Source organism: Trichosurus vulpecula, chromosome 4, assembly GCF_011100635.1.
Source record: "Trichosurus vulpecula isolate mTriVul1 chromosome 4, mTriVul1.pri, whole genome shotgun sequence".
Taxonomy (NCBI): domain Eukaryota; kingdom Metazoa; phylum Chordata; class Mammalia; order Diprotodontia; family Phalangeridae; genus Trichosurus; species Trichosurus vulpecula.
In genome coordinates, this window is record NC_050576.1 from 391,238,709 (window position 1) to 391,264,147 (window position 25,439).

The 25,439-nt window shown below is 39.8% G+C and overlaps 1 protein-coding gene and 1 pseudogene across 1 annotated transcript in view; one reads left to right on the plus strand and one right to left on the minus strand.

Moving 5' to 3' along the window:
- The window catches only part of PCID2 (PCI domain containing 2), a 49,937-nt gene extending 25,674 nt beyond the window's left edge, over positions 1-24,263 (minus strand). Inside the window, exons 1-2 of the mRNA XM_036757077.1 lie at positions 24,103-24,263; positions 14,818-14,907 (exon numbers count right to left, since the gene is read on the minus strand). Coding sequence (XP_036612972.1) covers positions 14,818-14,907; positions 24,103-24,138 — 126 coding nt within the window. The 5' untranslated portion in view covers positions 24,139-24,263. The remainder of the gene's footprint in view (positions 1-14,817; positions 14,908-24,102) is intronic.
- On the plus strand, positions 4,476-5,067 carry LOC118848255 (annotated as a pseudogene).
- Positions 24,264-25,439: the final 1,176 nt, after the last annotated feature.

The window sequence follows — 25,439 nt, forward strand, 5'->3', positions numbered from 1 at the left end:
ACTCTGAGGTACTACTTACACCTTTAAGATTGGCTAACATAACGGAAAAAGAAAATTATAAATATTGGAGGGAATATGGGAAAATTGGGATACTAATGAACTAATGGAATTGTGAACTGATTCTGGAGAGCAATTTGAAACTATGCCCAAAAGACTATAAAACTGTGATGGGCATCTTCTCAATTTCTGATTCTTAGCCACCACAAAAAGTGCTGCCATAAATATTTTTCTACATATAGGTCCTTTTCCTTTTTAAAAAAAAAAAATCTCTTTGTGATACAGACCTAGTAGCAGTATTGCTAGATCAAAGGTACGCACAGCTTTGTAGCCCTATACAGACAGTTCCAAAATGGGTGGAGCAGTTCACAACTCCACCAACAGTGTTCATCACTTTCATGCTGGAGATCTAGTAGAGTCTAAATCAAGGATGTATTCCACAAACGATTAGTTCTACCAAATGATCCTGTTTACAGATACATTGTGTTAGCTGGACCTAGCCCTACAAACACTATTGAGTGTCCTGGGCAAGAGCTAAAACCACTCAACACTCATGGGCCTGCACATGAATATTAGGTTGGGTTTGGAATTGAGCAGAAAAGCAGGTTCTATTGCCTTTGGGAAATTACAAAGTTCCTGTAATAACCTCAAGTCTATCCCTAAAACAAAGATTTATCTCTTTAAATGCAATTAATTTATATTAGTTTGACTCCAATGTCGTTTAGCTGTGGGTCATGCAAGATTACAATATTTGATCCCCCAGAAGGCAATAAACCAAATAAATAAATAAATAAATGAAGGAGCTGGAGTAAGGATATCATCAAATATGTTTAATCAAAAAAGAAAATGGGCTGGCAAAGATACAAGAGAAAGGGCTAAATGACAGACAGCTCATGTGCTTAGTTGGTATTCTCATAATGTCAAGAGAAATTGAGGAAGGCCCTCAGAAGGCCCGATCAGAATGTTGGGTGGTACTCGGATGCCAAACTAGAGAACACGCACATTGATGAAATCATGGATCTGAGTATCTTAAAAGAGTAAGAAAAAAGTTTGACCTCTGTATTCTGAGCATGAAAAAGTAAGTCACATTTCATTTTAATTCAACCTCTGATCTTATTTGCTATCAACTTATCCTCAGAAACAATGGAATTAATACTCAATCTGGGTACTCCCTCTAATAACATAAATCACAACCCTATCTAAGCTGTATTTACATTTGTCCATTAAGTTCATGACTAAGGAGCTAACTAGCATGCTAGGGCCTTCTTTGCTTTCTCTTGACATCACAAAGGTACCAATGGAATATGTGGGCTGTCTGCTGTTTAATTCTTTCCTGTCTTGTAACCAGCCCCTATTTTTCAATTGTACATTTCCTTAATGACATCTGTTATGCCATTTCCGCTTTATCCCATGTCTGTAATATATTGCAGCTAGTCAACTGACCATATACCTTTCCATTGCCTTGTAGGTTATCCTCAACTTCAATTCTATGGAGACTATAGTATTCTATGTTTCATGGCCAAACAAGAACACTTAAAGAATAATGATATTGAAAAGACGGGTTTTCTATCAAGCAGGAAAAAACCTAAGAAGTTATAGTATATAATGTAAAGGAATATTACTGTGTGCTAATAAATGATACATATGATAAATACAGAGATAAAGGGGAAAGTCATACGAAGTGATGCAAAGAAAAGTAAGCAGAATCAGGAAAATTGCATTTACAGTGACCGTGGAAATATGTGTATGTGTGTGTATATATTATGTATGTGTGTGTGTATATATACATACATACATATGTATATATATATACACACACACATATATACATATGTATATATACACACGTATATATATATACATATACACACACACACATATATATATAATACACGCACACACATATATGTATATGTTGCAATATAAGCAAAAAGAACAACCAAAATTTAATGTTATAGAAGTATAATGACCAAACTTGGTATGGGTACGTGGGTGTGTATGAAGACAACTTGCTCCCTTCTCTGCAAAAGTGGGGGAGAAGGGGAGGGCCTATGAGTATAGAATAGTATAGAAAATGTAGACTTTAATAATCATTATATTGGTTATTAGTTTTGCTAAACCATTTTTTCTCTTTATTTTATTCTTTTTTACAAGGGATGGCTCTCTGGAATCATGAGGAAAATGTAAAAATGAAAAGATACAGAGTGAAAAATATTTTTTAAAAAGAGATAGACCTTTCAAGGCCTGATCAAGATCAAGACCATTAAAAAATACCATATATCAAAGGCAATCCAGCCCTTTTCTCTTCCTTTTATTAAATTCTGGGCCCAGCTAACTAGTTGCCCATTTTTGAGTATTTGACCAGGGTACATCTGACTGTCTATTGATAGATGATTTTTGTAGGCAGTCCATTAAACTGAATATCAGTCTGCACAATAGGTATTTCTTCATCCACTTAGTTTTTATTATGTGGATGATCAAGCTACATTCCTTCACATAATCATGGGCAATATCCAGGAAATCACTCTTCTATGGTCCAGGACTTACTCTAGCATAACATTATCTGCAAAAAGGAGCATCTGGAGGACCTTGCTTGCCATCCAGAGGGAACTGATCTTCACCGTGAACTGCACTAGCCCTCTTCCATGACTCTGGTGAATAGCTTTGGCAAACATGCTCCTGTTTTATGCTTCATTTGATATTAACAAGAAGGGGGAACAAGATTACCTTTGTTGTTTTTTCTGTTAAAAAAAAGCCTTAAATCATTTTTATATATGCATGAGAGACACCCTGTTAACAAGAGCCCTTAAAGGTGGGCAGAGCCAAGATGGTGGTGTGAAAGCAGAGACTTAATGGGAGTTCTCTTACAAATTCTGTCAGATACCTCTAAAAAAGTGAATCTGAGCAGATTTGAGAGAAATAGAAGCTGCTAGGAGACTGAGTGTGGCAGATTTCCAAGCCAAGAGAGTCCACAGGGTTGACAAGATAGATCTGTGAGTTGGGAGAGCACCAGTGCGTGAAAATGCACCCGACCACACCAGAATAGGAGCTCCAGTGGAACCCAGCCAGCAGACCGGGCTGGGAGGGTGCTGGATGCACAGAACTAAACCATACTGGAGCAGGAGCAGGAACAGGAACAGGCCCAGGACAGAACTGCCTGCTATGGCTGCGATCCCTAGGCCTCTCAGCCCAAGAAGGGAGGTACAGGAAGACAGCAGAAAAGAGCCTGTGGCTGCAGCAGCAGCTACTCCTGAGGCTTTCAGCCCACAGTTTAAAGGTTTGAAACTCGCCTCCTTAAACTTCCGGGAGCCATAACAACCAGGTAAAACAGCTCCTATCCCTCCCTTCCTCATTCAGAGAATACTACCCTGGGAGAAATGCTGAAGTAGAGGAGCCACAAGTAGGGCTTCAGTAGCCTCTTGAGGTGACGGAAGGAGACTAGTGCAGGAAGGGAGGTGTCCCAGCAGGCCCCACCTCAGCAGACCAGCAGGAATTCCTGAGCCCCAGGGGGGTGGAAACCACAAGCGCCAACACCAGGAACCCAGGGGTGCCTTCGCACAGCCAGGGAAGTGGCAGATATCAGAGCAGACAACAGCTGAGACCATCCATGCTATAGGGAAGCCCTAGGGGAAGAGACTTCCAGCAGCCAGACCATCCCTCTCCCATACCTCACACTAGGAGTTACAGTGTAACCCAGGGGAACTCAGAAAGATATCCACCTGGCCTCAACTTGGGCATACCAGCCAGCTCCAGCTCAGCACCAGGTGAGTGGCAGCATTATATAGCCTCTAGCTGACAAAACCAGAGGACACAGCACACAAATCCAGTAACCAGGCCCCCAGTTCCCACCACAAGAACCTTGGGAATGAGCCCCCTGGGCCCCAGAAGCAGACATCTACTGTAAAAGCCAGGAAAAAGACGATCACCATGAAGAAGCAATGCAGAAAAAAATGACGACTGATTCTTATTATGGAGACAGGGAAGATCAAAATACCAGTTCTGAAGAGGACAGCATTGGCACTATACCCACATCTGAAACCTCAAAAAGGGAATATGAACTGGTCTCAAGCTCAAAAAGCATTCCTAGAAGAGCTCAAGGAGGATTTTAAAAACAAAATTGGAGAGGTAAAAGAAAAAATGAAAAAAAAAATTCACTGATGACAACAAATCTTTAAAAAGTAAAATTGGCAGAAGCCGGGCGGGCAAGTGAGTGAGTAAGCTGGGAGGCAGGCAGGCAAGAAGGCAGGCAAGTGCCGGGGTGGGGGGAGGAGGGGGGAGGCAGGCAGCAAGGAAGTGAGGGAGCCAGATAGGCCGGCAGGGGCCCAAAGGAAGCCAAAGCCTGCCCCTGTGCCCAGGTCCTCCAGTTCCCCACCCCGGAGCCCCCAGGAGAGTGGAGCCCCCAACAGAGTGGACATGGCCCACCCCAGTCATGGCCTCACTGCTGAAGGTGGATTCTTTCAGGGAGCGAATCCCAAGTGAGGAGTCTATCTTAAACATCCATGATTTAACCCAGATCCACTCAGACATGAATCTCCCTGTCCCTGGTCCCATCCTTCTCACCAATAGCCACGATGGATCGGATGGTCCCAATCTGAAGAAGAGGAAGTTGGATGAGTGTGAGGGGGCCTTCCAGGGCACCAAGGTATTTGTAATGCCTAATGGGGTGTTAAAAAGCAACCAGCAGCTGGTGGGCACTATTGAAAAGGTGAAACCTGAAATCCGGCTGCTGACTGAGAAATGCAACACGGTCAACTCCTTGTCCCCAGGACAGAAGAAGGGAATAACTTTGGTGTATCCATCCAGCAGGAGGCAGCTGCAGAACCAAGGACTGTGGAGAGTGACGCTGCATCTTATCTGGACCAGATTTCTACATGTTACATTACAAGAGCCAAATTGGTTTCTAAAATAGCCAAATATCCCCACGTGACAGAGATTGATGAGAAGGAATATATCAGCCTTCGGCTCATCGCAGAACTGAGGAACCAATACATCGCTTTACGTGACATGATCCTGAAAAACACTGAGAAGATCAAGCGGCCCCAGAGCAGCAATGCAGAGACGCTGTACTGAAGCCAGGGCCAGAGCCAGGGGACTCTGTGAGTCTGGCCCAAGACCGACGTTGCCTTGGTTTGTTACATGACTATCGAGATAGGGAAACTCGCTGGAAATAGTAATCACACCTCTCTTCTGTTTTTAGTTAGTCTAATGAAGCTCTCATATAGTTCTGTGATGCGTTTACCCCTCATTTCAGGCCTCAGGAACTCTCCTACCCTAGTCCCATTCCCAACCTGCCCTGTTGAGACTCATCTCTGGAGTGTTTGTATATGTGTGTCCATGCACACATGCACTTTCTCTTGAACTATTTTTCCCACCCCAATCCACTTTTGGTCTCTTGGTCTGTTAGTCTCCTTTTCGCTTAGTTGGTTAGACACTGGGGGAGTTGGAAGTGAAAGACCTTAGAGCTTCTTTGAGGGAATGGGGTGGAGGGGGAAAAGGGAGGGAGAGGTTGTATTTCCTAAATTGCATCTCCCTACCACTGGGACCTTGGGAAGTATTATACCTTCTACTGTCTCTTTTGGAGGTTTTTTTAAATGTCTTTATTGTGAAGTTTTCAGTTTTTCAGATGTAACTCTGCCACTGCACATATTCCTGACCCCATTACCAGATGTTACATCCTCTTCAGGAGTTCATCCTGGCTCCAAGAGTCAGGTGTTCAGACTAAGTAGAGGAAGATTCAGCTGAGAGGCACAGTCAGTTACACCTGAGCAGATCGATGGGAAGGGAAAGCAGCTACCATCCTATAATTCAGAGTCTTGTCAGGAATTGTTACAATGACTCCTGCCCCAACTATTTGGCTCTTAAATCAGTTACAAATGGGAGGTGGTGTTTTCTGAGTTTAGATCCGGATGCTACTTTTAGGCTTTTTCCTTTTGAAATATTTTTCTTATTTATATTTTCTCCAAAGGAGGGCAAGGTGCACGCATGGGTGTGTGCGTGCGTGTGTGTGTGTAAATCTGCAGGGTGAGTCAGAAACATGAAGAGTTGCTATCTTTCTCTTGAGAACTCTCTGGATATATTTCTTTTGTAATTACAGGTTTTTCAACCTCTCCCATCTTCCCCCAGCTCTCCCATCTTCCCCCAGCTCTGTTACCCCTTAGAGAGTGTCTGTTTTTTTTTCAGCCAATCAACCCTTCCCCTGTGTGCCTTTCCATCCTCATTTCTGTTTTTCTCTCCTTTCACTTTCCTGCTGGTTTCCACCTGGGATGCCTCACTATCTGACCCATTATGTTATCGTGAAGGAGTCAGGACACTGTCTTCCCATGAATAATATTCAGTAACAAACCAACTGTGTTTTAGTTGGGCCTCCCGTAGATCCTGTCCCTGTCCCCAACCTACTTTTTCCCTCTCCACCATGTATTTCTTGGTGTTGTTTACTTTTTTGTTAGTTGGATTGTTCTGATGTCCCCAACCCAGCTTCCCCAATCCTTATCCTATCCCAGCTTCCCTGGATTGTAATGTAAAATTCTTTTACCATGTCAGTAGGAGGGGAAAGGGGAAAAAAAGGGAGGGGGATGGTCAGAAGGGAGGAAGAAGTAGCAAGGGGAAAATGGTAAGATGGGGGGGGGGATCAAGAGAGGGTAAACTGAGGAAGGCGGTGGTCAAAAGCAAAACTCTGTTGAGGAGTGGAAGGGGAAAGGGACAAATAAAAGCATAAACAGCGGGGAAATAGGATGGTGAAAAAGACACATATAGTAATCATAACTGTGAATGTGAATGGGATGAACGCTCCCATAAAACGGATGTGGATAGCAGAACAGATTAAAAACCATAATCCTACAATATGCAGTTTACAAGAAACACATTTGAAACACGGGGATAAATACAGGATAAAGGTAAAAGGCTGGAGTGGAATATATTGTGCTTCAGCTAGAGTAAAAAAAGCAGGGGTAGCAATCCTAATCTCAGACAAAACAAAAGCAAAGATAGATCTAATTAAAAGAGATATGGAAGGAAACTACATCCTGTTAAAAAGCACCATAGACAATGAAGCAATATCTTTACTTAACATATATGCACCAAGTGGTATAGCATACAAATTCTTAGAGGAGAAGTTAAGGGAGTTACAGGAAGAAATAAACAGCAAAACTATACTAGTGGACAACATCAACCTCCCTCTCTCTGAACTTGATAAATTTAACCACAAAATAAATAAGAAAAAAGTTAAGGAGGTAAACAGAATTTTAGAAAAGGTAGATATGACAGACCTCTGAAGAAAACTGAATGGGGATAAAAAGGAATATACTTTTTCTCAGCGGTACATGGTACATACTCAAAAACTGACCATGTACTAGGGCATAAAAACCTCACAATCTAGTACAGAAAAAAGGCAGAAACAGTCAAAGCATCCTTTTTAGGTCATGATGGAATAAAATTATTTGTAACAAAGGACCAAGATAGACTAAAAATTAGGTGGAAACTAAATAATCTAATCCTAAAAAATAAGTGGGTCAAAGAACAAATCACAGAAACAATTAATAATTTCATTCAAGAGAATAACAATAATGAGACAACATACCAAAACTTATGAGATGTAGCAAAAGCAGTTCTTAGGGGAAATTTTGTATCTCTAAATGCTTACATGAATAAAATAGAGAAAAAGGAGATCAATGAATTGGACATGCGAAAATCCCCAATTAAATGCCAATAGAAATACTGAAAATCAAAGGAGAGATTAATAAAATTGAAATTCAGAAAACTATTGAACTAATAAATAAAACTAAGAGCTGGTTTTAGGAAAAAGCCAATAAAATTGATAAACCTTGGTCAATTTGATTAAAAAAAAGAAAGAAGAAAACGAAATTACCAGTATCAAAAATGAAAAGGGTGAATTCACCTCCAATGAAGAGGAAATTAAAACAATAATTGGGAATTATTTTGCCTAATTATATGCCCATAAATTTGACAATCTTAAGGAAATGGATAAATATTTACAAAAATATAAATTGCCCAGGTTAACAGAAGAGGAAGTAAAATACCTAAATAACCCCATCTCAGAAAAAGAAATTGAGCAAGCCATCAATGAACTCCCTAGGTAAAAATCTCCAGGGCCAGATGGCTATAAAAATGTGCATACCCTTTGACCCAGCAATGCCACTTCTAGAGCTGTATCCCAAAGAGATCAAGTGGGAAACAGATCAGTATGTACAAAAATATTTAGAGCAGCTCTTTTTGTGGTGATAAAGAACTGGAAATCAAGGGGATGCCCATCAATTGGGGAATGGCTGAACAAGTTGTGATACATGAATGTAATGGAATACTATTGTGCTATAAGAAATGATGAGCAGGCAGACTTCAGAAAAACCTGGAAAGACTTATGTGAACTAATGCTGAGTGAGGTAAGCAGAATCAGGAGAACATTATACATGATTACAGACACATGGTATCTGTAAGGACTAAATTTGATAGACTTGGCTCTTCTCATCAATACAAGGTTTAAAGGCAGCTCCAAAAGACTCATGATGGAAAAAAGTTATGCACATCCAGAGAAAGAGTTAAGGAGTCTGAATGCAGATTGAGGTAAACTATTTGCTCTTTTTTTTTTCCTTCTAAAAAGGTTTCATTTCTCCTTTCTCATGATTTATTCCACTGGTTATAATTCCTCTTTACAACTTGACAATTATGTAAATGAGTTTAATGGGAAGGTATATGTAGAACCTATATCTGATTACATGCCATCTTGGGAGTGGGGGAAGGAGAGGGAGAGAGAAAACTTGGAATTCAAAAATTTGTGGAACTGAGTGTTGTACACTAAAAATAGCTTTTAAAAAATAATCAACAATAAATAAGCAGAGCAGAATCTTACATTCTCTGTATTTTTCAGTCAATTATGGTATATAAAGATGTGATCTACAATCCAATGGGCTTACAAAAGGCTGCCTGTTTCCCTTCTAATAAACTTATCAAGGATGCCCTTGATACATATGTAGATTTTTCTCATAAAAACTGTATTTGCATGAGAAACTAGGTAAATGGATCAATAGAAATTGTTAATTGCTTTTTTCTAATAATAATGAAGTCTAAGATTTTTTCTGTATCTTCTGTAGTTCCTCCTTCAAATACCTTGAGAACTGATTTGACACCCTCAAAACCAGGCTGTCTCCAGCCTGCATCTCTTAGTGTTTTTTTTTTCTTTCACCTTTGCTTTCTTCCCTAAAAAGCACATCCAGGACTATGATGCCACAGTCCAAAATGTGATGGTTCCATTTTTGATTTTATAAAAAGAGTCTGTTAAAAAAAAATTTGCAGATCTCTACCATCTTTCATGTTTTCTGCCCTTCCTCCAGCTTCATTTTTAAATGTCCTTAAAGATGATTTTAAGTTGGCCAAGTTTTCTTAAAGTCAGTTTTTTTTCTTTACTGCTTCTTTCATTGTCTTATGAGTAGATACAATTCATAATCTTTCACTGTTCTTCACTGTAAGATTTTACAAAAGATTTTATATTCTAAAACAACGTTATCCCTGTGGCATTTAATAGCATTCCACTTGGCAAGTGTTTTACTGACTAAGGCAAATTTTAGGTTCTTTTGGTCTCCTTGTTGTGGCAACTGTCTAATACTGATTAAACTTCGGTATTAAATCATTATGACTGTATCAGTTTCTAAATAAATGAGGTTAGAGTTGTTTTAACTAGACATCATAGCCTTTCCTTGTTTTTTATTCTTTCTTCCAGCTTTACAAGAATTTTGGTCATTGTTATGTTCTAACAAGTCCACTGCCTGACTACAAATGGACAGCTAATTCAGAAATGAGCCCTATATGAGTAACAAGTCATTTCCTATTTGTTAAAATATAATTAATTTCATTTTTTTGTGATGTTACTTGGTACACATTAGGTCTAGTCTGTTTTTTTTTTAAATAAAGCATTCATAAAGTCTAAGTCTTCTTTGTAGTACACAGACCTATGTTCTCTTTGATTTCTTACTTTAAGTCATATTTTACAACCTATTTTATGCCATTCTCACCAATTTCTATTTTTGCACTGAAGTATTATAATATCTGGTAATTTAATATGGAGGGTTTTACTAAGTTCTTCACAGAATTTCTCTACCTCTTCATCCTCTGAAAAATATCTAAGTTCACAAAAGCTTCTACTATTTTCACAACATTCTTTTTTTTGCAAATAGTATAAGCAGCACAATACAAAAATGACCAAATTTTCCATGAAAAGCATCTTACTCCCTTTGGATATACAATAAAAATCAGTTCCTGGAACAACTTCCTTCTGTCTCCTTTAATGTCCATCAAAAATGTCAACATGAATAAGATTCCATTTCTCCAGTAGGAATGCACACCCACTGACCGTTCCACAATCTCACATTTCAAATACTAACAGCTGCACTAGTGTTCATAGAGGGTGTGATTTTTAGTGCCTTCTCCCTCATTTTCTGTCCCACTGCTACCTTCACTGTTTCATAGGGTGCCATGGCCACTAATCATGAACCTATATGTACTTAAAAATAGGATAGTTCTTGGACAGGAAAGTCTACTGCTAGAAGAATAGCCAATGTTTTGCCAGCATGGAAGAACCTGTCAGACTTTACATTCCACTGCAACAGACTTCAAGTAATCAACATCATTTCCACATCACAGTGAAGCATCAGAATAGGGTTTTGTGAAAGAGAAAGGCACTTCTGTAATATACAATAAACAACACTATATGCCTCAGTGGGAAATAATTAAAATTTTGACTGCAAAGGATTCTGAAAATTTAAAATGCTAAATATGTGATATATAAAACTACAAACTAAAATGAAGTGTCCAAATGATAAATTTCTGACAAAGTGGTATACCACTTAAGAGTCCTGATGGTGAAATTGTATATTATTAGCAAAAGTCCCTTAACGTTAAAAAAAAAAGTTAAAGCTGAAAACTGTAAAAATGGATTATCCTGAAGTGTTTGTTGTTTCACCTTAAGCAAGTATTAACTCACTGAACACTTTTTAGAAAAAATTAAAATAACATAAGCCATAACTATGCTATTACTTTAATCTCAGCAGACATCTGTTTCAGGTTAAGGCCAATTTACCGTTGAGAATAACAGACAACAATAATGATATTTATGCTGCTAACTGGATTGCATCTATAGATACTAAAAAGTTGAAACTATATGTAAAAACTAAAATTCTGAATTCACAGATTCAAATTTGACTTTTCTTTAAAGTCAAAGAACAAACTCATTTCCAGCAGAGTCATAAAGATTTTAAAGTAGAACCACATGGGAAACAGGGTTGGTAAATAGGGAAAAGTGCTAGCTAGCCCTGACCTCTAGGGAACCTGACATCAAATAGTCTCTCTTCCACTTCCTAGATATGTGATAAGAATAAGTTGTTGAACTTCTCTGTGCCTCAGTTCAACTGTAAAATGGCCAAAAATTAATTAAAAATAATACTCAAGGACACAGGATATTCTCACACAAGGCTGAAAATGTTAGTGAGGTAGATAATGGAATAGGGATGATCCTCTAAATGAGAAAAAATCACACAACATAACAAAGGTAAAAAGAGCAACAATACAGTGTACTACAGAGAAGAGAAAGAAGAAAGGTAATTAGAAAAACTACTCCCTCAATATATTAAAAGAACTCATAGAGAACTAGCAATTCAGCAAAGCATTATGGTGTTAAGAGTTTATAATATGGGTTCTTCTTTAAAAAAAAAAAATTACAAAGTTCCATCACATGTAGGAAAGGATGGAAGGAAGCAATAGAAAGGACAGAGTCAGTGATGAAGGGAGAGGAGGAGGAAAATGGCACAGACTCAGAAAAAAACAACAACTGTTGCCCCTAATAAGAGCTGTTTATTTAGTCACTGGTAAGTACAAGATGAAGTCAAGTCCTGATCAGAATATTCAAGAGATGTAATTTCCAACTAACTTTCTGAACAATTTGTTAAAAATTAGAATTGGGCAAGTGGAAGCTAGTGATTCTCTATCAAGAATCAGTCAAGCAGAAACAAAAGAATGAAAAAACATTAGAAAATGTAAAATACCTCATTGGTAAAACAACTGACCTAGAAAATAGATCCTGGAGAGACAAAAATTATTGGTCTACTTGAAAATCATGATGAAGAAAAGAGCCTGGACAGCATCTTTCAGGAAATCATCAAGGAAAACCGCCCTGAGGTCCTAGAACCAGAAGGTAATATAGTCATCGAAAGAACCCACTGATCACCTCCTGAAAAAGATCCCAAATTGAAAAAGCCAAGGAATATTGTAGCCAACTTCCAAAATTACCAGGTCAAAGAGAAAATACTGAGAGGAGCCAGAAAAAAAACAATTTAAATATCATGGAACCAGGATTACACAGGACCTTGCAGCTTCTACATTAAAAGATATGAGGGCATGGAATATGACATTCTGTAAGGCAAAGGAGCACGGATTACAACCAAGGATCCACTACCCAGCACAACTGAGCATAATCTTTCAGGTGGGGAGGAGGATATTCAATGAAATAGGGGACTTCCAAACCTGCCTGATGAAAAGACCAGAGCTCAACGAAAAATTGGATCTTCAAATACAAGCCTCAAGAGAGGCATAAAAAGGTAAACAGGAAAGAAAAAAACAATAACATGTTATTAATAAGGGCAAACTGTTTACATCCCTAAAAGGGAAGACGACACTTGTAACTCTTAAGAACTGTATTGTTATTACACCATTTAAAAAGTGGTATACATAGACAGGGAGCTGGGTGTAAGTTGACTTTGATGTGATGATAAAAAAATCTAATTAAGTGGTGAAAAGGGATTGTACTGGGAGAAGAGGAAAGGTGGAGGCAGACAAGGGTAAATTACAAAGGCACAAAAGCCTATTACAGTAGAGGGAAAGAAGGGAGGGAGATGAGCATTATTAGAACCTTACTCTAACCAGATTTGGCTCAAAGAGGGAGTAACATAATCAGTTAGGTATAGAAATCAAACTTAGTCTATAGGAAGTAGAAGGTGAAAGGGGAAAGAAAAGAGAAGGGGTAGATAGAAGGGAAGGAAGAAGTAGTAAGGGTAAAGGGGAAGAAAAGGGAGGGCTGAGAAGGGAGGTCGGACTGAGGGAGGCAGGGGTTGAAAGCAAAACTCTAGTGAGGAGGAAAGGGAGAAGAGAAAGAGAAAAGCATAAACGGGGGGCAGGGGGGAAACAGGATGGAGAGAAAGACACACACGGTAATCATAACTGTGAATATGAATGGGATGAACTCAACGACTATAGTAATCTACTATTTGATAAATCCAAAGACTCCAGCTTCTGGGATGAGACCTCACTATTTAATAAAAACTGCTAGGAAAACTGGAAAACAGTATGGCAGAAACTGGGCATAGACCAACATCTTAGACCCTATACCAAGATAAAATCAAAATAGGTACATGATTTCGATATAAAGACTGATACTATAACCAACTAACTTTCTGTTAGATGTCCAAAGACTATAAATTTCACAAGCCCCTCTAACCATTCCCCACTAACCAACACAACCTGGCATGAACTAGAAAGAAAAAAAAAAGAAAAATTTTAACCTGAACCTGAACTAAGGAAGCATTTTAAACTGTTTTTTCAATACCTTAGAATATTGAAGTTCTTCTCAACATCTTATTCCAATGTTTCAAGGAAGCTATCGGAAAAAAACCTCCCTTTTAAGGAAATTAACAGCATCCCCAACCAACAAAGCGTGACATTAATTTGTTCCCCATGACCTAAAAACTCCAGCTCACAGACAGTGGAACCTATTGGCAAAATGTCATCTTTTGAATGGGGCTCTTGATGCTGGAATGGGCGTAGACAAAAGGAACTGAGTGTTGAGAGACAAACTTCTGGTGCTTCAAGATTACCCCATGCAAGCTATTCTGATGCTCAAGAATGCAAGTGAAGTGTATAAAGGACATGGGGAGATCTCAAATGCAAGAAAGTACTTCAGAATACTAAAAGTCCTACAAAATAACCACTCACTACAATATGAAGATCACAATTCTATCAGGCATAGTTCCAATGGTAACTACTAATATATATACCATATATTATGTTTTTTACATAATTATGTTGCAAAGCAACATTTACTCGAAAGTGCATATAACAAGTATTTCCATTTCTGAATTGGGCAGTTGAAGCACTGAGGTGGAATATCTTACTAAAACTAGTCAAGGACGAGTTAGAAGCAAACCAGGATTCAGCTGAGGTCTTCTGACCCCTAGTCAGGTGCTCTTCACATTGTCTCATTTAAGGCCGTATCTTCTTAATCCCTTCCAAATGAGATTTTCTCCCTTGCCCCCACCTTCCTCTACCCTCCTCTTCCTCTAATGCTACAAACTGAAAGAACTGGGGAAACAGGGTTTAATTTTGATAAGTTGAATTGAATTTTACTCAATTCTTTTATATATGTTCTACTGAAATAACTGAGGAATAAGATTTTTGAAAAAGTAAATTAAAATTATATTTGCATATTTATTCTGTATATTTAAAGAAACTTAGGGTTAAGAAGCCAGAGATGGTCCTGTACAATGAAACAGCGGTCTGACTATACCGGTCACACTATTTACTGTTTGATACTGGGTATGCCGCTTAACCTCTCATCTATAAAATGAAGAGGTTAAATTAAATGACCACTGTGATCCCTTCCAGCTCTACGATCCTGTGAAACAAAAACTCTGAAATTACATAGTCAAAGAACTTTTGATATTTCCACATCTAAATAGTAATACTTTTGTTTTTATTCAAACTCTGAACGTCCCTTATGGTAATGGCTATACTATATTTTTTCCCCTCTAAACATACTTCACCTACCTGAAGCCGGGGATTTGCAACATGAGGATGCTTAAAAGATACCAACTCTGCACAGGATACTCCATCCCTGGTATCAATTGCTTCATACACCTACAAAAATTAAAGGAAAAAACACGAATGAAAGAAGAATCATACAAATTAGTGTTATACATCTGCAAGCCATTAACTTTTATATCAGACTTACATCCCTAATTAACTACTATTAAATTAATTTTCTTAGCAAGAATTCCTTTAAAACTCATTCATTTATTCAGTAAGTTTTACTAAGCAACTGCTATGTACAGAGGGGTATGCTAGGAACTGGAAGAGATAAGACATTATTCTTTTCCTCACAGAACTAATAGACTAGCAGTGGGATAAGGCACATATAGAAATAATTATAATCATAGATAACATTACATGATAAATACATTTGAGAATTAAGAAAATAAGTACATTTGAGAAAACAAAGTGCTATGGCAGGGTGGGTGGGAGGCTTCATGGGAGAGGTCGGTTTTCAGTTGCACTTTTTAGGATGAATAGGGCTTCAAGGAGAATGAGGAAAGAGAGGAGTCCAAGCATAGGAAATAGCAAAAAAACAAAGGCAGGAGGTCAAAGGGCATATTCCAGGAGGCAGTAGTACAGTTTGAAAGGTGTTTAGGATGAATGGAAAGTAATTGTATAAAATAAGGCTGGAAAGAAACGTCAGTGCAATCTGATTTAAATATCCCCATTCCTGTAACGGAATACTATTGTTATGAAAATAATGAAAGCAGAGGTGTCAGAAAATCCTAGGAAGATGTTTGAACTAATGCAAAGAAAAGTGAGCAGAACGAGGAGAACAAGTTACATAATCACACCATAAAGACAAACTCTGAAAGACTGAATTCTGATCCACACAATGGCCAAAGGATTCATGATGAAACATGCCACCACAAGACAAATGATGGACTCAGGCTACAAATTCAGGGGTGTGTATGTATAATATTTTGACATGACCAATGTGGGGGTTTGTGCTGCTTGACTATGTATGCGTATTTTTACAAGGTTTTGTTTTTCTTTCTTTTTTCAATGAAGGGAGAAAATAAATTTGTTAATTGGAAAAACATTAAATTAAAAAATAACACATTCTCAGTTAAGTCCTTATGGTAGTCTGGGAGGTATTTATTGACCTAGGAATTACTCCAACTACTAAGAGCACCCAATTATTTAGGGATAAGGCCACTATGATAGGCAAGTAACAAGCATTTTAAATGCCTGTCACGTACCAGGCACTGTGCTAAGTGATGGGGATACCTCCCCTCCAAAAAAAAGGTTAAAAAAAAACCCTCCATACTCTTGTGGAGCTCACAATGAAAATGGCCCTGTACAAATAAGATACAGACAGGCTAAACTGCAGGTAATCTCAGAGAGGAGGTATTAAGATTAGGGAGAACCAGGAAAAGCTCCTTCGAAGAGGTAAGGCTTTCGTTCAGACCTGAAAGAAGGAAACTGGCTGGGGGTGGGGGGTGGAGAAAGAGAATGTAACAAGCATATATTTAGTGCCTAGTGTGTGCCAGGTACTAGGCTAAGCAACTAAAAAACATCTCATTTGATCCTCACACAATAACTTTACCAAGGAGGTAGGTGCGACTATTGTTACCCCCACTTTGCAGAGAAGAAATTGAGGCTGAGGGGGATTTAGTGACTTGTGAAGTAAGTGGCTGTATTTGAACTCAGGCTCTCCTGACTCCAGCATACTTACTGGTGCTCTAACCACTGCACCACCAGCTGTCTCTGGAGGCGGAACCAGGTAAAGCTTCTTGTGGAAGGTGAGACTTTAGCTGAGACTTGAAAGAACCTATCAGTTATCAACTAACTTTTAAAGACGTAATACCTAAGACGAGAAGGGAAGGGGTCGAATGGGAAAAAAAATCTTTGTATCAAATTTCTCTGATAAGAGTTTGGTATCCAAGACACGTGAAAAAAAGGATGTATACATACGTCTGTATACGCATGTATATGTGTGTGTATGATTAACCGTCATTCCCCAATAGATAAATGGTCAAAGGATAGGAACAGACAGTTCTTAAGATTTACAAAGTATTCACAACTACTTGAAGGAATGCTCCACATCACTAATAAGAGAAAAATGCAAATTAAAACCACCCTGAGGTTTCACCTCACACCCCACAAATTAGAAATAAAATGGCAATTGTCAATGTTGGAGAGGTTGTGGAATGACAGGCATGTTGGTGGAGCTGGTACAACCATTCTGGAGAGAAATTTAGAATTTTGCCAATAAAATGCCTAAAATGTCCCTACCTTTTGAACTTATACCTCAAACAATCCCCATGTATACCAAAACACTTATAGCAGCACTTTTTGTAGTAACAACAAATTGGAAACAAAGTAGATGCCTATCAATTGGGAAATGGCTAAACAAATTGTGGTCTACGCATATAGTGGAATATTATTGTGCTATAAGAAATGATGTGTCATGAAGAACACAGAGAATCACAGTAAGATTTATGTGAAATGATGCAGAATGAAGTAAGCACAGCCAAGAAAACAATAAACACAGTAACTATAACAATGTAAATGGAAAGAACTATGCACCAAAAAATCAAAAAGGAATTAACAAAATTCTAAAATTCAAGCAGGACTTGAGTGCTATACATTGCGTATTTTCAGATTTTTCAAAGAATTAATCAGCTGTGCTGATTTTTTTTTCTTCTCTAGAAAATACTATTTGTTATATTAGATGGCTGTTGGGGAGAGGGAAGGGAAAGGATATTTAGAAAAGCTACGATAATGCAAGAAACATATTAATAAAAACTTGTTTAAAAAATACTTTAAAAAAACAAACTTTTATTTCTATATTGTTGCAAACCATGCTCCATAGCTACAAATCAAGTCATATGACTATGATGGTCAAGAATGCTCCACAGATAAACATCATGGAACATCATCTCTGATGCATCAAACTGTGGTTGCTCCAAAGAGGAATAAAGAAATATACTGAGAGTAATAATACAGTGCATTACTAAAACATGACCTGTGCATAAAAAGTGGTATAAAAGATATTATCCAGAAAATGAAGTGGCACAGTCATGCAGGAGGACTGAAAGATAACAAATAAAACATCCTAAGTGCTGCATTAATGCACACAAAATATTCAAAGCATGAAAGTCGGTTGGTCAATAAACATATATTAAATGCTGCTATGTGCCAGGAATTTTACTAGGCACTGGAGAAACAAAAAGAGCCAAAAGCTTCCTGCCCAAGGCTCAACTGAGATGATGACCATCAGGAAGCAGTATCGGGAGCTCCTTCCCCTCTTAAAAAAAAAAAAGTAAAACAAAAAAATCTTCTCTAAAAAGACCTACAAAATATGACAGACCAAATTCTGATGGTGAAATCCAAGGAAAAGTCACAGTGAGTCATTCTTTCAGCCCAGTTCAACTGAGGAAAAAAGGCAGAGAAGTTTGCAGACAATGGTGATGGTCTGGCCAGGAGCACTCCATCATGGAGCACTTTAACACCCAGAGAAGAGACTGCGCATAAGTGTAAAAGGAGGTCCCAGGATGGTGTCCTCTGACAGTTTCCCCACTATCCACTTCCAAGTCATATATCCAGGGCAGACTGAGGAGGTAACCTGCACTCAGAGTGGCATTCTTTGGTAAAGAAGAGGTTGTAGGCCTTAGGCTGTGTACAGAATAAGAGGAGCCAAGTTTAGAAATAAGTAGCGGTTGCATTGCTCAGACCCAGGAGCAGATTAGGGTTGTCAGGTCTAGCTTCTAGTCCAGTCTGAAGCCTGTAAAGGAATAATCAGGGCAAGAATTTCAGACCAAAGGAGAGCCTACAGTTCTGTCCCCCTGAACCAGCTTCCAGGTTGGCTGACAGTAGCCAAGTCCAGCAGTAATCTATTGCTAAGACCGAAAGCCAGGTCAGGAACTTGCAGACCTCAAATCAATCAAATTTTGACCCGGATCAAGCCACTTTGGAAGCATCAAACTGTCTCTGAGATTATGGAATAAACAGCACTCAATAACCCAAGAAAGGAACAAGACCATCCTAGACTTTCCCCCTATTAGTACTCAGAGCCCACCCCTAACATCAGGTCCAAAGTAAGAAATTAGGCTGGAAGACTGAGCAAACAAAAAATAGAATGCCACCATAAAAAGCTATTATGATCAAGATACCCAAGACACATCTACCAGCAAAACTTCAAAGAAAAGCATAGCTTGGGCATAAATTCAATGAGAATTCTTGGAAGAAATGAGGTCAGTGTTTTTTTTTTTTGAAGTTTAAATGTTTTTATGAATGAGAGTGCTACAGGAAAAAAAACTGGAAAAGAAATGAGAGCTCAATAAGAAAGAACTAGAAAGGAAATTAACAGCTTGGCACAAGACATACAAAATCTTCGAGCAAAAAACTCCCTGAGAATCTGAACAGTTCACACAGAAGCCAATGACTCCATGAGCCAGTAAGAAATAATAAAGCCAATTCAAAAGACTGAAAAAAAAAAAATCAAAGAAAATGTAGGGCTTTTCAATAGTGAAAACAAAACTCTTCAAAAATAGATCAAGGAAAAAAAAATGTAATAATTATTGGACTACCTGAATGCCAAGGCCCTCTAAAAAGAGCCTAGACATCATATTTCAAGAAATATTAAAAAAAAAAAACCTGCCTTGATGTCTCAGAAGCAAAGAATGGAGCGGAAATAGAAAGAATCAGTCACCTACCAGAAAAAGAAAAAAAGTGGAAAAAAAAAAAAAAAGAACATCCTCCCAAAACATTATAGCCAAAATCCAAAGCTTCCAGTTTAAAGAAGAATATACTGAAAGCAGCCAGAAAGAAAGAATTCAAGTACTGTGGACCCATAAGCAGGATCATACATAATTTGGCAGCAACAACCATAAAGGAGCAGAGAGCTTAGAATACAATATTCCAGAAGGCTTACAACCAAGAATAACTTACCCAGCAAAACTGAGTATAATCCTACAGGGGAATAAATGGTTGGTAGACAGATATTGAGCTATAGCTAAAGATACATATATATGTGTATGGACGTGCATGTGTGTGTGTATACACATATGCATGCATACACACATACACACACACACACACACACACACACACAAATATATGCATCCTTTAATCAAACAGAGGTCTTCTAAACATTCCTTATGAAAAGACCAGAGCTGTGTAGAATCTCTGGAGTGCAAACACAGAAGTCAAGAGAAACATTAAAAGGTACAACATGTAATAACATGTAAACAATCATAAGAAACTAAACAAGAATAAACTGCTTATGTTCAAATATGGGGAGAGGACATATGTCTTCACTATCACCAGGGGTCATGGAAGGAGTCCACTTAGAAAGAAAGCATGGAAGTGGCTCTGTTATGCCTTCGTAACAGAAAGAGAAGAATGGAAAGAGAGAGGAAGAAAAATAGACTAAGGTGGAAAGGAAAGGGTAATCAGGGTGTGCAAGTAGACATTTTTTACAATTTGGCTGACACTAGAACCTCAATCCCACCTGAACTGGTCAAAGGAGGGAAATATAAACACACATAGAGTGGGATACAGAAATGCATTTCACTCAACAGAGAAATAAGAAAGGGAAGAAATGAGAAGGGAGAATTAGAAGGAAGGTGGATGAAGGGAGGGATCAGTCCTAAGCAAAACAAACTTTAAGGATGTATTATAGAAATTTGTATAGCTATTTTTGAAGCAACAAAGAATGGAAATATGAGGAGGTATCCATCGACAACTGGGGAATGACTGAACAAGTTAGAGTATATAAATCTGATGGAATGCTGTAATCCTGTAAGAAATAATGAAGGGGATGGTTTCAAAGAAACTTTGGAAAACTTATATGAACTGATGAAAAGTGAAGTGAACAGAACAAGAAAAACAATTTATATAACACTATAGTAAAGAAAAACAACTATGAAAGATTTAGCAACTCTGATCAACATAATAACGAACCACAATTCCAGAGGGCTAATAGTGAAACATGTTACTCACCTCCTTATAGAAAGGTGAAGGAGTCGGTGGTACATTATGAGAAATGTTTTTTGGATATGGCAAATGTGGAAATATATTGCTTGATATTATATACACACACATATACATATATGTACATATACACACACATATACAAGTGTTCTATTTTTCTTTAGTTCTCAAATGAGGAGGAGGTTGAAGCTGGAAGAAGAGAAGGCAGATTTTTGTGATTAAAAAAAAAACACAACATTTTTTTAAAGAGCTTGAAGGAAGGTATTCAAAATACAGGATGAGAGAGTATGGATTAGTTACAATCTGTATAGGTGAACTGATTGTCTACATCAATAAGATCATAAGTTCATAAACATGCTTCCCACCTCTTTGAAGAAAGGTGATGAAGTACAAATGAGTAAAAAGAGTATAAATTAGACATCTGAGTTCAGATACTGATAATGTGTAGATTTACTTTCAAGACTACTTACTATTAAAGGAAGATTAGGGGAAGGTGAGGTCATAGGGAGAAGGCAGATAGTGAGTGATGTCAAAAAAAAAGTATCAGTGAAATGTTAATACACAGAAGATTGCAGAAGACAAGAGTCCACAGGGTAGACTCAGGTAGAGCCATTGGACCTGGAGTCAGAAAGATCTGGGTTCAAATATTGCCTCAAACAATTACTAGCTATGTGACCCTCTTATCCTCTATATGCTTCAGTTTCTTCATCTGTAAAAAAATGAGCTTGTACTTTATGCCTCTAAGATCCCTTATAATCCTAAATCTATGATCCTATTATCCTAGCACAAAAGGAGACATAGACAAGCAGGGCAGTTTTATTATTATCGAATTTATATATATATATATACACACATATATATACGTATATATATAGTATACACACAAGTATATGTATATACATACTTAAACTGCATGTAATAGAAGTTCAGTTTCTTATACAATGGTCTTTTTTTGTTCTTTTTATATTGAAATGTTCATATTTGTTATGTTCATAATTAAAAACAGAAGAGTTTAAAAATACCTTTACTCAAATGCCAAAAGAAAATGAATTAGTAACTGGCAAAAATTATGCAGGTATTAAGATTCATAAGTTTTCTAACCTATTAAAAATAGCATAGTAGATGCCATAAAGAAATTAAGCAAAATGAGATCCATAGAAATAGAATTCCAATCTAAATATGCCTAACAGGTAATGTATTTTTATAAGTGCAAAAAATTAGAAATTTTTTTTAAAATAAAAGTTTATGCTTCCTTCACAGAATGACAAGGGCAGAATTGGAAAGGAATGCCAAACTGGAAAGAAAAAATAGATGGTTATCATTACAAAAAAAAAAATCATTACTACCAGAATGATCTAAACACATATCAAGGGTGTGTAGTATACTTGCAAATCCTTGATGAAAGCAAGAAAAAGGCTGACGTGCAAACAGTTTTCTAAAGTAGAACAGTCACACAATTGTGAAAAATATGTAAAAAAATATAAAACCCCAGTGTTTACTGAACCCACAAAAAAAGCATTTGACCCAAGAAGCAAATGTCAACATCATATGAGATTCCTTGACAGATAAAATTAGAGATAACTTTAATAATCCTCTGATTTTCAATACCACCTGAGGAGAGGGAGGACAAGAAGGCACATCCTCACAGAAGGTGATCGTCACTGTCAGGGACAATGCACTAGGAAGAGTCTAGAAGAGAGTTTCTATAGATGGCTGGGTGCTTTTGTTTGGAGAGATGTGCTGGTTGCACTAAGTTCCACTTACTACTGGGCTTCTTCGGTGAAATCCACTGACATTCAGGAGACTAGCTAGGCAATCAACAGAGGGAAAACCATGTAGAGGGAAACTATGAGGTGTAGGTGAAGGGGAAGTCTATTTATCCTATCAGTGCATATCTATGTATCTGAGCTAACTAGAATGATTAGAACTGGTCCAGAATCGAATGGAAGAGACAAGTTGAACTGCACTTGGGAAATTACACTGGACTCCCAATGATCCCAAGCTGCCCCAGACACAAAAATCCATTTTATTAACTTTAATCAAGCATTTAAGTGCCTACTGTGTGCCAGGCATGGAACGCTAAGTGCTGGGAATAGAGACACAAAACAGTCCCTGCCCTCAAGGTGCATGTATTCTGTGGAAGGGAACCACACGTATAAATATAAACATATACAAAATAAATATAAGGTCATGGTGGGATGTAGTAATGTAGGAACTTGAGGTGAATTCGAAGGAGACAGAAGGTGGAGATGAAGAAACAGTACCACAGGCACAGAAAACAGCTGGCAAAAAGAATGTTGTGTGTGAGCAACAGCAAGTAGGTCAGTTTGGTGGGACCAACGTGCAGGAAAAAAAGTAATGTATAGTATCGGGCCTGGAAAGGCACCCTCCATGACAGTAGTCCTCAGCCTTTTTTTGTGTGTCCCTTCAGTAATCTAGTGGAGACTACTAGCCGCTTCTTGGAAAGTATTTACATGAATAAAATGCATAGGATTGCAAAGGAAATTACTTATATTAAAATACAGTTATCAAAGTATCTAAAAAAAAACAAAACAAGCGCATGGACTTCAGGTTGATAAAATAACTCCTGCTCTATGATGTAAAACAGCGCTTCTCTAAGAAAAAACAAAGGTAGCCAGTGCAGAGACTGCTTGGGAAGACGGACCTACTAACACTGTTGGTAGAGCAACAAATCAGGTCCAAAATGTTCTAAAAAAAACAATTTCGAATATGCAAAAAAAAATGACCATTCATTCCCTTGGACCCAGCCACTACTGCTCATCTACTCCAAGGAGGTAAAAAACGGAAAGGTGCCGTTATATACCAAAACACTCCCGACGACAGTGAAAACGATCCGTGGTGCTCATGCAGAGGAATACGACCGAATGCGGGGGGCATCACACAGGGCAAAGAAAGCACTGAGATGGAACGGAAAACACAAGCACTGGGACGGACTGCAGCAAGCCTCGGTCCCAGACGCCAAGTGGTAACTTAAAGTGCCCAAAGCAAAGACCAGGAACCGCCGGGAACTCGGTCCTCGCTTCACCCACCGCTCCCGATCCTCATCTCTTGACTTTCTAGAGATGCGGGACCTCGTGCGGGGTGGCCCGGGGAAGTGGAGACCCAGCGGCGGCGCTCGAGCCGCGCTCTCCTGAAAGCCTCCCAAGGCAGGCTCGTGCTGAAGGTAGGGCGCGTAAGTCAGGGGGCACCAGCCCCCGGAGGAAGGGGGCGGGGAGGGGGAGTCTCGGCGGCGACCCCGCCCCCCTGGCCCCGTTAGGATTCCCGGAGCTCGGAAGTTACCTGTTGTAAATACTGGTTGATGGTGATATGCGCCATGAAGAGGACGGTTCGAGGGACCCGGGAAAGGGTTCTCGGCCCGGAGGAGGAAGGGGAGTGGGCGGGGAACAGAGAGAGCAACGGCCGGGGCCCACGCCACTGGTTTGTAGCACGAACTTAGTTCCAAGAGCCCGAGGTCAAAGGTTACGTGTGGGACGGACGTCACTTCCTTCGACGGGGCTCCTTCTGGAAGGCCCGCCCCTTCTTGCCTCTCTTCAGGAGACCTACTGGACGCGTGTGCGCGCGCTTGTCTGCTTGCCGGCCTCTGAAAGCCAGGCCTCTGAGCCTCTGGCCCGGGACGGGAGGTGTGGCGGGGAGCGGGGAGTGAAGGGCTAAGGGCGCGCTGAGTGGCCGCTTCCGGGACTTAGGTGGGGGAAGCAGTAGGGAGGGGTCTCCGCACGTTTCTCTGGGCCTTGGGGCCGGAACCACCGATCTCGGCTGCCGGGGAGGGTAGGAAGAGGGACCGAAAGTTTCCTTTCTGGAGCCCCTTTGGAAACGCTCTGCCACCGCGATTTGGGCGTTGAGTCAACCCAAGGGCGGAGGTTCCAGCCGTCCGACGCCGCTTCTAGACTCGACTTCTGGCAAATTAAATTTTTCAAAAATGACATTGTGTAATGCTTTTGTGACAAAGCCTGCCGTCTTAGAAAGGTTGCCTCCCTCCTCCCCTCGCCTCTCCATTCACCTCTTCCCTCCGGTCGCCCCACCTCTACGTCACCGGAATGGCGGCCGCCTGAGGGGCGGTCCGGCCTTTGGGCGTGCCCGGCGCAACGGCTGCCCGGGCGGGTCGTTAAGAGGGCCGCTTCTTAACCATCCTTGGCCTTTCTCTCACCGGCGGGAAAGTCTAGAAGACTCGTGTTCCCGCGTGTAAAGCACTCCGTCCCCGCCCTAGAGGCTGAGATGGGAACACACAATGGTCGCAGGGAAGAACAGGGCGTCCGGACCGGTCGCACCTGAGGGAGGGAAGGGAGGAAGGAGGGGGGAGGGGAGGCGGGCCAGGTGAACAATAGGCAGAGTGGATGTAGGATGTTTGTGTGTGCGCGGGCGCGTGTGTAGGAGGGGGAGACTGACGGTTGGGGGGCACGTGGGAGGCCGGCTCGTGGGGCGTCGCGCGGAAGTCACCCGGGCTGCTGGGGGGTGGGGGTGGGGAAAGTGTGTTGGGGAAGGGGAGGAAGCTGAGGAGTCTGGCCTCTTGGGGGGCCGTTGGAAGCGGCGGGCTTCCCACCCATCGGCTGCTTCCCCCACCTCGACGCTCTGAGGCCTCCTCGCTCGGCCTCTGGGTCCCATTTCTCCTGCTCTTCCGA